At 30.2% G+C, this 12,972-nt stretch overlaps 1 protein-coding gene across 1 annotated transcript; it reads right to left on the bottom strand.

The window, feature by feature from the left end:
- Positions 1-1,102: 1,102 nt before the first annotated feature.
- LOC115876242 (sodium/potassium/calcium exchanger 4-like) lies at positions 1,103-12,048 on the bottom strand. The gene is made up of 10 exons (XM_030891948.1): positions 11,763-12,048; positions 8,800-8,988; positions 7,666-7,759; positions 7,376-7,607; positions 5,257-5,427; positions 4,774-5,008; positions 4,506-4,679; positions 3,759-3,962; positions 3,579-3,680; positions 1,103-2,491 (listed from the first exon to the last, which is right to left on the bottom strand). Exons 2-10 carry the CDS (start codon positions 8,861-8,863, stop codon positions 2,175-2,177), a joined length of 1,593 nt encoding a protein of 530 aa, XP_030747808.1. The 5' UTR covers positions 8,864-8,988; positions 11,763-12,048; the 3' UTR covers positions 1,103-2,174.
- Positions 12,049-12,972: the final 924 nt, after the last annotated feature.

Genomic DNA, 12,972 nt, shown 5'->3' with positions numbered 1-12,972 from the left:
TGTATTTCGATACATTTTTATCAACCAAATTTGGTCGTTTTCTGCTCAGCAAGACAGAGATCATACGAAAACAAAATATTTACAAGTGCTTATTTTATTAGAAAGCCAAATTATATTGAAGAATGCCAAACGTATGTACTTTTCTACTGTACGTATATTATTTGTTAAAATCCTTCGTGCCTTTGTTCTGCAGATATCAAACTTTAATTTTTTTTCAAATATCGATATATTGAATGATGTAGATCTTTTGAGTTACCAATAGTTACCAACACAGGTAGTCACAGTCACAGGGAGTTCAAGCTTAACAGGTGAATGCCCAAAAAGATTCATTTCAATCGGATAGTATAAAAACAAAACAACTCCATCAAAAGGCACTGAGTTTAAAAAATTGTCTTAGATACTTACTATATATGAATTTACAATTACCGAGTGTTAAAATTAAAATTAAAATATCGATCTTATTTATTATTTTCAAAATAAAATATATTGTTTTAAAATAAATTATAGAGGGTGGCACAAGATTACAAATTAATTAAAAAAAACTGCTAAAGAGTTTTTTGATATCATAATTTTATGTATTTGGCAATAGTTTGCAATACGGTTTTTGTGTATCATCTACGAATAATATCATAGTTTTATTATCTTGTATTTATTTATTAACAAATTAAGTTGTTAATAAATCAATAAATTTAACCATATAGTTGCTATATATTAGACCATTTGCTACGTTCTTAGATTTTAAGTCCCAATTTTGTCCCGCTAGAATAACCATCCGCCGCACTGTGGAGCGCTGGTCAGCGCGTGACGTAGCATGACGTAGATTTGACGCGATCGAACAGTCCTTTAGAATATATACAGTCCTTGACACACATCGTCATTTCATTGCTTTTTATCAAGTAAATTAAGAACCCTGGATATATTTTTTATAGAAAGTTTGGCGTAGAATTGTGAACACCCTGTATGTGATATGAAAGGAAGCCAAAAATGCAAAAATATACAGGGTGTACTATTTTAAAAAAATCATCCTGATCCACTCACACTTTTTTGAGCCACCCTATAGAAGTTAAACCCTCAAACCCTGTATAATAAAAAAGATAAAAAATAAAATTCTACTAATATTTATTTGTCACATAGTGTTACATATTTAACAAATAAAATTATTGCCTTATATACACATATATAATATCATCACGATTGGTTGTAACAGCAACCATTTTATAAAAATAAAAATTAACATATTTACGTATAAAAATAAATGATTTTTTTAAATTAATTTTTGACCTTATATACAACTCCACATTATATACAAAGATATCAAACACATGTAAAATTAGAAAAAAAATATAATAATAGACTTTGGTATATAGATAATGGTACCAAAAAATTATATATGTCACTACTTTAAGAAAATTGTTCAATAAATTGCATATATATATATCACAGAACAGATATTTTTACATTTTTTTTAACTACCATCAGCTAAACCAACTTCTAGCATATGCTCGAAAAAAAAAGGGCGTCCAGTTGGCGTATAAAATGACAGCGATCTTCATTTCATACCCACCGCTGACGCCGTTTTTTTCCATCATATTGTATAAACATCACACTCCATCTAGTTTGATTTGATCATATATAATGCTGATTTTATGAGTTTGTAGCGTATTTTGGCAGTGTATTTTGATATGTCTGACTAATATTTGTTTAAATAAATAGTTTGTATAAAATATTGTATAATAACATCTGCTTATCAAATTTTCTTAATGTAAGTGCTTATCTTAATACATATATTCTCTACATATCACACGATCGAAAAAAAAGACGTCAGAGAGGGCTAGAAAATAACAATCTATGATAATTTTGGCGAAGTCAAGACCTAGACGTTATTTACTTGACCCATACTCTTCTTTATTATTTTAAGAAGGTTGTAATTTATTCTTATATTGAGTAAAATGATTTTTATAATTATCATCGATTGTCATTCTCCAGCCTACTTTGACACCGTTTTTTTTTCGATTATACGATACTTCAGAAACACATTTTTAACTGTATGGCACTATATACTGTCCAAAAAACAGTCTTTTTTGGCATTCTCTTAAATATTAAGTCCATTTTTTTATATACAATATATACAAAATTTGTTCTGTAAGAACTAAGAAATTTCAATATAAAAACAGCTAACAACTACTACTAGGAAAGAATACCATCTCTGACAGACATGCCAGTACTATACAAACTACGTAGGTAGGTACTAATATACAGCCTGTCCTCCGGGACAGCGTGAATTTGTTTAACAGTAACGTAAAATAGAGGAATATAGCTACAATAATGAGGGCAGTGATTGTGTAGACTATTGAACCGGAATGAATGGTTATGAAGGCATCGTTGTTGGCACCCATGGAGATGGTTTTGAAGAACCACGGCATTCCTAGGGAGAAGAGGATGTTCATGGTGTTGGCACCCAAGGAGTTTGAGACACCCATTTTACCCTCACCTGAAAATTAAGAAAAAAATATAATCATCGGAAAAATACGTATTTTGAGAGCGGTTTTCTTTAAAAACTTTATTAGAAAATGTGTTTATTTTCCTATTTCACATACAGGATGGCCCATTAGTACGAAGAAGTCCAACAATATACCGGGTGCGTCCCAAAAGTGGCCCACCCATATAACTTTTTTATTTTTTCAGATAAAAAAAAACGAGATTTGGTATGTTAGTATATGACATAAATTAGGATTGATTGATGTATTCAATTGTTTTCGGACACTTCCTGTTTCACCAGAAATGATTACAACTTTTGATTTGTAAATGGCACTCTCGGTATTTTTTTACTTCGGTATTTTTATATGTCAACTTTGACATTTTCGCATATGGTTTATTTGATATTGTAACATGCAGTTCATAATGACAATTTGACTCGAAATACCAAGTGTGTGGTACCAAATTATTTGTAAAAAAATGCTTTTTCCAAATATGCTAATGAGCCACCCTCGTTCCATTTGAAAAAATTGAGAAATGATTAAAAATACGATTTGGGCATCTTTTAACCGGCCGGGACAAGACACTAAAAACATTAGTCGATCAAATCTATTTTTTCAAAGCTCCTTGATTAAAAATTAGTCTTTTTAACACAGCCATGGTACTCTAGATTGAAATTTAAAATAGGATTTTTGTTTAAGCAAAAATGTCAAAAGTTGACATATTATGAAATGTAATTCTATTCAGAGTGTCATTTTCTATCGAATAAAGTAAAAAATACGGTCATTTCCGGTGAAACAGGAAGTGACCGAAAACAATTGAATACGTCAATCAATCCTAATTTATGTCATATGCTAACATACCAAATCTCCTTTTTTTTATCTGAAAAAATATATAAGTTATAGGGGTGAGACACTTTTGAGACGCACCCGGTATATGGAAAAAGTTTTATACAGATTTTGCATGGTTTATACAGAGGCATATCCTAAATATATTTTTAGGATATGCCACGGGGTGTCTCAAAAAAAAGTTATCATAAAATTTTAATTTTTTTTGACGCCGTTTTTTCGATCATACGGTATTAAAATATCAAGAAAATTTACCTCTTCTTGACATGATTGCTATTGAAAGAGATTCGGGCAAAGATCCACCAAAAGCTACAAATGTCATACCCTGTACAGTGGAAGGAATATTCAAGACAGTACCTAAAAAAATAAAAAACAAAAAAATAATTTTATATGTATTTTATTTTTAATACACTAGTATTTAGAAAAATTTCTTACCAATGATACTAATCATCCACGACACCATATAAGAATTCGTACCGATCCATACGATACACATGATGAAAGTGATGGGAAACAATTTTGGTTGGGTCTTGGGATTGGGCATGGTACAGCGCAAGGCCATCTTGATGGGCCACAGGTAGAAGAAGAAAAATTTCACCCAAAAACCTCCTTCTGGTACTTTAAACGGACTTTTGTTCTCTAGAAATAGAAAATATCTTTTTTAATATATGCACTTCTTTGGCACAATTTACGAGAATTTAAAAACACACATATAGTAATCGCAAAACATTTTCCGATGCACGTCATCAATCATATCGACATCGACACTAAAGTCTAGAAACCTGACTAAATGAAATTTTGGCCATGTTTAAATTTGTTGTATAATTTAGGATACCGAACAGCTCTTCATTTGACTTTATAGAGCAAATGATTGTAACAGATATTTTATTTAGATTAAAGCTGATTACAAAATCGCGATATTTTGTGGCGGTATTTTTCTGGACCGGTCGCTATTGTAACGCGACTCATGTGGAACCGGTATTCCCATCACTAATCGGAAATAGTTTTGCGATTACCATAGGTGTCAATTATATTTAGTAATGAGCGAAACAATAATAATAATAATAGCGTTTAATATGCAAGACCAAGACCAAGACCTGCCAGTCAAGACTTCCGCAAAAACAAAACCAAGCATGCAAAACTCTTGCTGTCTTGCGTAATTGCGTCAAATTAATTAATTACCTTTTTCCTGATATTCCTTTTCGGCTAACTGTGCTCTCCTATATTCTTCTGAGTTCTCATAGCCAGACTTTCTGACGTTTTCTGAGTATGATCCGAATGCTGATCGTACAGACACTCTGACAGAATCCCTGTTGTATTCCTTTTCTTTTTCGAGATCATCTTTAGCTGCTTCATCTGTAAATTATTCGTATTTTTATTAGTATACCGGAAAATGTCAAGAAAAATATAAAATTTTTAATATTCTAGACTGCCTGTTTATAAAACTTACTTTTCATTGGTGCAACTTTATTTCTATTCCTGAACTTGTCCACGGTTCTTCTAACGAATCTGGATATTTTCGGATTTTGGAACATAACGAAGAAATACAAAAAGTATATGATGAACAGAGTTAGGCCTTCGTACCAGTATATCACGTTGTCCCATACAATCGCGACCAGTACCGATATGGCAACCATGTATATGCAAACATCTCTGGTCACAGGCCACCAATCAAGTTTAATTGGCTGAAAAAAAACAAAAATAAATTAGTATCGTTTTAGAAAGTAATAAAATACTTCGTTTTTTACTTCTTATACGATAATGCCCGAAGAGGCATTATCGTATAATGATAATGCCCGCATGGGCATTATCGTACATGATAATGCCCGGTGAGCATTATCGTGGATGATAATGCCCAAAATAAAAAACCAGTAGTGCCTTAAAATGGCAAAAAAGTAAAATCATACAAAATCTTTGTTAATGTTTTAGTTACTTTTGCTGCTGCTAGAGATCCAATAGAAGCAACTCCAAGAGAATTGAACATAGAAGATCCGACGATAGTGCCTATACCTAGTTCTGAACCGGTCACAAACGTGGCTATGATGTTGGTGAAGAGTTCTGGACATGAAGTGGCCACAGACATAAAAGTTGCAGCTCCAACATCCTAAAATAAAACAGAAATAGATACATTTTATTTATCTATGAAAAGGTAATTTAATTTAAGGTAACAATAAAGGTTCAGGTTCAGGTTCAAATAGTGTATGTCCATTATTCATGGAGTAAATTAAACTTAAAAAATTAAAATAGGATCAATTTCGTCGAGTTATAGCTACAATAAAATATTTTTAAGTAAAGTACTTCTGGCTACTATTAAAGATAAAAATTAATCGCTTTTTAAGCTTCCCCAAATAAAAATTCCTTAAATAAATTCTATTTTGTAACGTAATTTTTATTAATTAGTTATGTAATACTTATCTTCTATTAGTATTAGTTATCAGGGCCTGTCTACCGAAAAATAAGTGCTAATTTTTGTAGTACATAACTAAGTTGATGAAATTCACAGACTTTTGCCTTTTTTGTTGGTTGGGCAAAGGGTATATAGCCGGATTAATATAGGAAATCTGCCCCCGCGGCTTTTTTTGACTCACACTCAGGGGATCGATTTGGTGTCGAATCAAAATAATTCACCTAAATTTTTAGCTCTTTAACTCAAACGGTTTTCAAGATTTTCAAAAAAAAACTGTTTTTTCAATTTCATTTTTATAGTAAAATTCAAAATTAATTAATGATGATTTTTTTAATTCTTAGAAGTCCAAGACATGAAAAAATAACATGAACACGATTCTTAAACGAAAAGCCGATTTTTAGCGGAGGAAAGAAAATTAAAATCTTAATTTTTTTACACTTTGTAAAATATGTCACTCACTAAAAATCGCCAGAAAATGTCTTTTATACTTCTTTACACTCAGGAATTTTTTTAGAATTTTTTGAAGTGGTGGAACAATATGAAAAAAATTGAAAACTCATTTTTTTTCTAAAATCTTCTCGGACTCGTTTTTTTATAATAATCTTTATCTTTATTTCTGACAAGGATGTATTTTTAATGAAAAATATTTTCTACTCACTTTTTTAAACTATACAAAAATATAAGTTAAGTTAAAACAGAAGATTTTAGAAAAAAGATTAGTTTTTAATTTTTTTCATATTTCCACCACTTTAACAAATTCTAAAAAATTCCTGAGTGTAACGAAGTATAAAGGTGCGTTTCCACCAAGCGCGCATAATGTTTGCAAATGTTCGCGAATGATCAGCAATATTTGCAAAGACATTTATTTGTCAGGTCGAGATGTTATTTAGAAAGTTTGGTTGTCACAAACCGATTGGCGATGTTCCGGCCGATGTCGGAACATCAAAGGGATTTTCTGTTTGTGCGCGTTTTGTGGAAACAGGTTTAAACGAACCTTTTTCTTAAAACAGGGACCATTTGAATTTGAACGTGTCATTTTGTGTCGATAAAAATTAAAAATGGAGTGGGATAATGAAAAGTGCTTGAAATTGATAGATTTATATAGATTAAAACCCGAAATATGGAAATCAACCCATAATTTATACCACAACAAATTTAAAAAACCTGATGCATGGTGTGACATAGCAGAAAAAATGGAAACTACAGTGGACATTGTGAAAGCTAAAATAAATTCTCTGTTGTCCTCGTTTAGAAGAGAAAAAGCAAAGCAGGTAGCTTCGATGGGAACCAGGAAAAGGTATATTGGAGCCATTTTGTGCAAATATTCCGGATCGTCGACAAATGTTCACAAACTCAGATTAATTCGACGCGAACGAAGTCGCTGGTACACGCTAGTTTTACTATAAAAATAAAATAAAATTGAAAAACAGTTTTGTTTGAAAATATCGAAAACGATTTGAGTTAAATAGCTAAAAATTTAGATGAATTATTTTGATTCGCCACCAAATCGATCCCCTGAGTGCGAGTCAAAAAAGCCGCGAGATTTCCCATATTAATCCGGCTAAACCCGTTGTTTTAGAAGTAAAAAGCCACTAACAGCTGATTAACAAAACTGATCGTGTTCAAATAATTATAAAAAACTTACGGCGGATATGTTTAGGACTTCACAAAGTCTCTCGATAGAGGGCAGAAAGTATTTGTCACACACCACAGCCAGCAAAGTGAAACAGTAAATAGCAACGAGAACACAAACAGCAACAGCTCCGTGGCGCTGTTGTTCTATGGTAAAAAATGGCGGAAACTCGTCTTCATCATCGGCACAAGTGTTATTATCTGTCGTATTGTCATCTGACAGGGGCATGGCAAAGGGAATAAACCTAGAATCCGAATACAATAGATTATAAAATGTGAGTACCACCAAATATAGATACTTACGTTCTGTGTCTATGATGTGGTGATGTTAGATAGACAGAGAGTGGTTCGTTTAAGGAACTATTCGTTTCATCGTTGTCTGTTTTGTCCAGAACTCCTAAAAATTTGAACAGAAAACATTACTTTACACATTAGTGCGTCTCTACATTTACTTATTTCTCTGAGATTGCAGACATATCCACTCGAAAACTCGTAAATCTGATCTTATCTATCGCAAAAAGAAACACTATATCTATTATTTTCTCATAATTATTTATGTAAGTACACTGGCACTTAATAAATTATTAATAACTATTGTAAGTTGATTATTTTTATGTCAAAGATTTAATTGGCGATCTCAAATTATGTATTGAAATTTTTCAATTAGAGATCAATATTTATCATTCCTTAAAACTAAACAACAATCTCTTTAAAATAATATCACTATAATGTAATAAAAATCTGGATATAATAAAAAATATAAAAGTTATATAGTCAAAAATCAAAAGTTATAAAATTTTATTGCTTCATAAACTTAATAGTAGTGCTAAATGTAATAAAACACACCCTGTAGACGATAAAGTAAATATTGAAAATCTCTAAATCCAGTAATGGCATTTCTTGAGATTTATTTTCTCGAGTTGATTGTTTTCTTAATTATGTTTATGCTATTATCTTTGTCACCTTATGAGATACAATCAGAATTTCCCCCGTGTAAACATAGAAAACATTGTAAACATTTAATAAGAATCGATATATGAACAACAATGCTTATTTATTTGACTTTTCAATACCGTGAAAAATGTTAATTAACAATAAACAAACGGTGATAAGTGAGAAGCTGTTTTGATTGATGTTGCAGAAAAAATAAATTTTTGAGAAATAATCATGGTAGATCAAGAACAAGACCGACCAGGGCCTTGTATCTTATTTCGCCTTTGTTACTTACATCTCATTTTCATAGAAAATAAATTTAAAAAATAACTAAATTAATAATAAGTTAGTAAATCATACATATAAGTTATTTTTGTTTTTGACGATGAATAAAAAAATCTCTATTTGAAATAGTCCAGTTTTATAAAGTGGTGAATGTATTTCTTATACCATTCTTATGAGCAAAATCTTTCCAAAAAACTAAAAGTCTTATGTAACACTTACGTCCGGAAGAGGTTGATAATAAGACACTAAATAACACCACAGTACACACTAATACACCCCTCATTTTGAGAGGGAGCTTCTACACTTTTTCCTGTAAAATTCGGAGTGTTCACACTACTATTCTTCTGATGTGTACTGTTGTAGTGCTGTCATCGTCCATGTATAAGTATCGAGATCATCATTTCTAATCTGTAAAAAGAGAAAAATAGATAAGATAAATGAAAAATTACTCTTGTTTAAAGATAATCTTTGGCAATTAGCAAAAATTCTATAAATTTTAAAGTGGACAATTAGTATTCTAGATATTTTATAACAAATAGGTAAGGATTACAGTTAAATAGTTATAATGAATCAAATTGTTTAAATAAAAATAATATCAAGTCTGGTATTTACAAAATAGAGTGTGATTGTCTAAAAATGACAAATGAATTGACAAATCGTTTATTCATATCTAAAAATGTCAACAAATCAATCATATTCTAGTTTGTATACCTTGACTTTAAGGCTTTTTTCCAACTTAAATGTTCAATTATCATTCCAAGACTACTGTGACGCCAATTTTTCTAGGTAAAATTTTTTAAATTTTACAAAATCAATAAATAATTCTGTAAATTTTAATACGGTATTCTTCATATACTCGAAAACAAGAATTATCATTTATAATTATTTATAAAATTTCCCAATTATGTTAATAAATGTATACACGTTTAAACAAAATAATGTGTTTTCCAAATTTCCAAAATAAAAACAAACGTCACAGTAAGCTTAGAAATAGCATTTCATGTATATAAATGTTTTAAATTAAAAAATATATATTTTACTATATTTTACTGATGTTTTCAACATTATTTCTCTTTCTCCATGTCTGTTTTTCGCTTCAGTAAATATTATTATCCTACTTTAATATTTTAGGTCAATATATGTACAAATTTCCACACATTTTCTGAATATTAATGACCAGTATCTCAGTCTTATTCAACGACTGTGGAATAATGAAAATTTTATGTGCAAGTTAGCCTTATAAAAATGACTGTTAGAATAAGAACATTCTCTCAATTAATATTTAAACAAAATATCATCGGTTTAGCTCTATATTGTGAAAATTGGCGATTTTCTTCGTCATCGATTTAGTTTTTCGTTAGAACTGCTGTTATTTACTAATTAAAAGGCGTAGAATAAGAAAATATAGTCTATTGTAATCTTACGAGAACAGTAATGAATATAGGAGACGTTTTAACCATCATCAAAAATAACTCAAAACAAGGACCAACAAAATTAATTTTCTTATAAAATCAAGATATCTAAACCTTTAAAGGTGTATATGTTCTGAATCTAAAATTAGCATAAAATTTTCTACAAATGAGGAAATTTTCAAAATTTTATGGCTGGTATTACTGTCTTTCTAAGAGATTTCCTGGCTTTTCTAAAATCAATTTATCCTTTTTCAAATTAGGTTTGTTTTTCTGCATTATTTTGTTCTGTTTCTTGATTATTTTATAACTGGTTTTATGAGTTTAATGGTAAAAACAGTGAGATTATTGTGAATCTTGGAACCAAGCTTCAAAAATAGTTACAAAAGCAGCGTTCGATTATTTCAATTAATCAATTAATTGTTTTATTAATTTAACATAATCAGAATATTAAACGGTATTGACGGATTTTTTTAATTTATAAATAATAAAGTAGTTGTTTCGCACTAGTGAATAAAAAGATAAACCGTTTCAAACTCATTACGGTTTCGTAGAGCAAAAAATTATCTTGTGAATATTTTTTAATAAATATAACAATAAAAAATCAATTCAATCGATAGAAAGAATAAAGAGTTAATAGTTGATCGTTGATAACCCATCGTTATGATAAAAAAGGAGGAGTCGGAGATGGCTTGAAGCAAAAATAGTTAAATAAAACACTAATTCGCGTTTCGCTAACTATGTTAGCATCATCAGCAGATGATTAAAACTGTTTTAATCCTAGTTTTTCTCAAAATGTCAATAATAAAAAAGTTTTTCCTCTTGTAAAGACAATCCGGGGACGTACTGTAGACGATCTTTTGTCCTAATTCAATTTCAAGTAAACGTCCATTTTTTTTCATCTACACAGAAGGTTTACTCGATACGTTTTGACTGAATAGTAGATAAGACTGACAGGTAAAACGTTAGGTGTAGACAAGGCTTAATGTTTAATTGAATCAACACAAATATCATAAATTTAACAGGCATAATAAATCTGCAATATTTAAGAGAAACTTCACCTAAAATATATTTAAATTATACTGAGTGTCCCAGAAATAAGTGCAAGTATTTTATGGGGTGGTAGATCTCGATAAAAGAAACATATTTTCTCTTTATCGTTTTTCAAATAAATAAGTCCAAAATAACGGAATTATTTTACTTTGAAAATTTCCAAAAAAAATATTTTTTGCTAAAATGTTGAGAATCACTGGATCTTTTTTTTGGATTTTCTTTCTTGTAAATTTAATTTAACACCTATGTTGCCATATTATCAAAAAATTATGTTTTTTAAATAAAAACTAAAAAAACTTTCAAAAAATTTAGAATTTCGCGAAAAAAAACTCATACGCGCACTTACTTCTTCTTGAACACCCTGTATAATAATTTGGAATGCAATCTGAAGTCTTTGAGTTCGTCAATTTTTAAACTAAAATTAAAGAAACTATTGTTATCTGAGCAAGCATAGACATTCTTCATTCTTTTTCATCTCTCTTTACATTTGTTTATGTTATTTAATTATAGTAACATATAACTGCTTTTCTCGTTCAAATTCTATGATTTCTAACTTACTGTATTGAGAAGGGACTGAATTTTGATCAATTATCAATTTTTTTCAGTTCCTTTTTTGCATCGTGTTATAATTTAGTGTATTATATTTTTTTATGTAAATTACGTTGCAAAATAGACATTATTTTTATAACAGAAAATAAAAAATCAAAAAAATAAACTTACCCTTTTTGAAGAAAAAAAAATTAAAAGTACACAAAACTTTAGCAAATAAATAACAACAGCTTTAAACCGAACAAATCCAAAACAATCAAAGTCAAAATATCTAAATCTAGACAAACGCACGTTCTCTAGATAAGTCTTGTCACAATATCAGATTGCCCGCGTTCTGCCCGGTGTATCTCAACAAATATTATTACTAAACTAAAACCGGTGGATTTCTCTAAATCGAATTCCATATTTTATTTATGAGGTAATCGACTGACGAGTCCGATACTGTAGTAATAAAAAGTTTTCTCTTATTTATACGAAATAATGAACAATGAACGATCTGACATTGTTTCCGATACAGTGATAGTGTATCTCGGAAAGTAAGTAGCGAAAAAAACTATTTCTACAGGATGATCTAACTTTATCACCATTATATTCTTTTAACCAACCTTTCTATGATCTTAGATAGCGTTGGAAGGAGTGCAATTGGGCGATAGTTAGAAGCTTCATCTTTGTTTCCTCCTTTATGCAGAGGAATGATTATTGCCGTCTTAAGACATTTTGGAATGACAGGTTTATTAAAGTAGTTAGGTGATTCAGAGTGCTTTCTGGCAGATTCGAAAACATTTTTAAAGTTAGCCCGTCGATCCCAGATGAGGATTTATTTTTGATGGTATTAATTGTACTGCGAAGCTCTTTTAAAACTACTGGCGAAAAAAAGAAACTGTGTAAGTTTAAGGACATATGGTATTAGCTAAGTTTTTCGCCACATTTACAAAGTAATCGTTAAGGTTCTCAGGTGAGGTAGAGATATTGCTAGATGAAGAAGCTTTGTTTCTCAATTCATTCACAATAGACCATGTTTTTTTTAGCAGCATGACTATTCTCCTTTATAATAAAGGTCCTTAGCGGCCCTCATAGTCTCATGATAAATTTTTCTGTATAGTTTTACGTAATTTACTGTCTGAGAATTTTTATAAGTGAGATAATGAACGCATGTTTTTAGAAGATATGCGTAGACTTTTAGTGGTCCAATTTTTAACAAGCAGAGGCTCATCAAAATTTAACCAGTGCTCAGTTATGGTAATAAAAAAGATATAATTCATCTGTTTTATGTCTTAAGGACTGAATATTAATAAGGAATAGACTAAGCTTGCTATCGCTTGATTTTTCAGAGGGTGCTTGATCCTCTGTTCGCGTCAATTCAACGAAAAATGTTTACTCT

Source organism: Sitophilus oryzae, unplaced genomic scaffold (genome assembly GCF_002938485.1).
Source record: "Sitophilus oryzae breed Bouriz unplaced genomic scaffold, Soryzae_2.0 scaffold_1430_pilon_pilon, whole genome shotgun sequence".
NCBI lineage: Eukaryota > Metazoa > Arthropoda > Insecta > Coleoptera > Curculionidae > Sitophilus > Sitophilus oryzae.
Note: the sequence above shows the minus strand (reverse complement) of the source record. Positions and strands in the feature narration are given on the sequence as shown.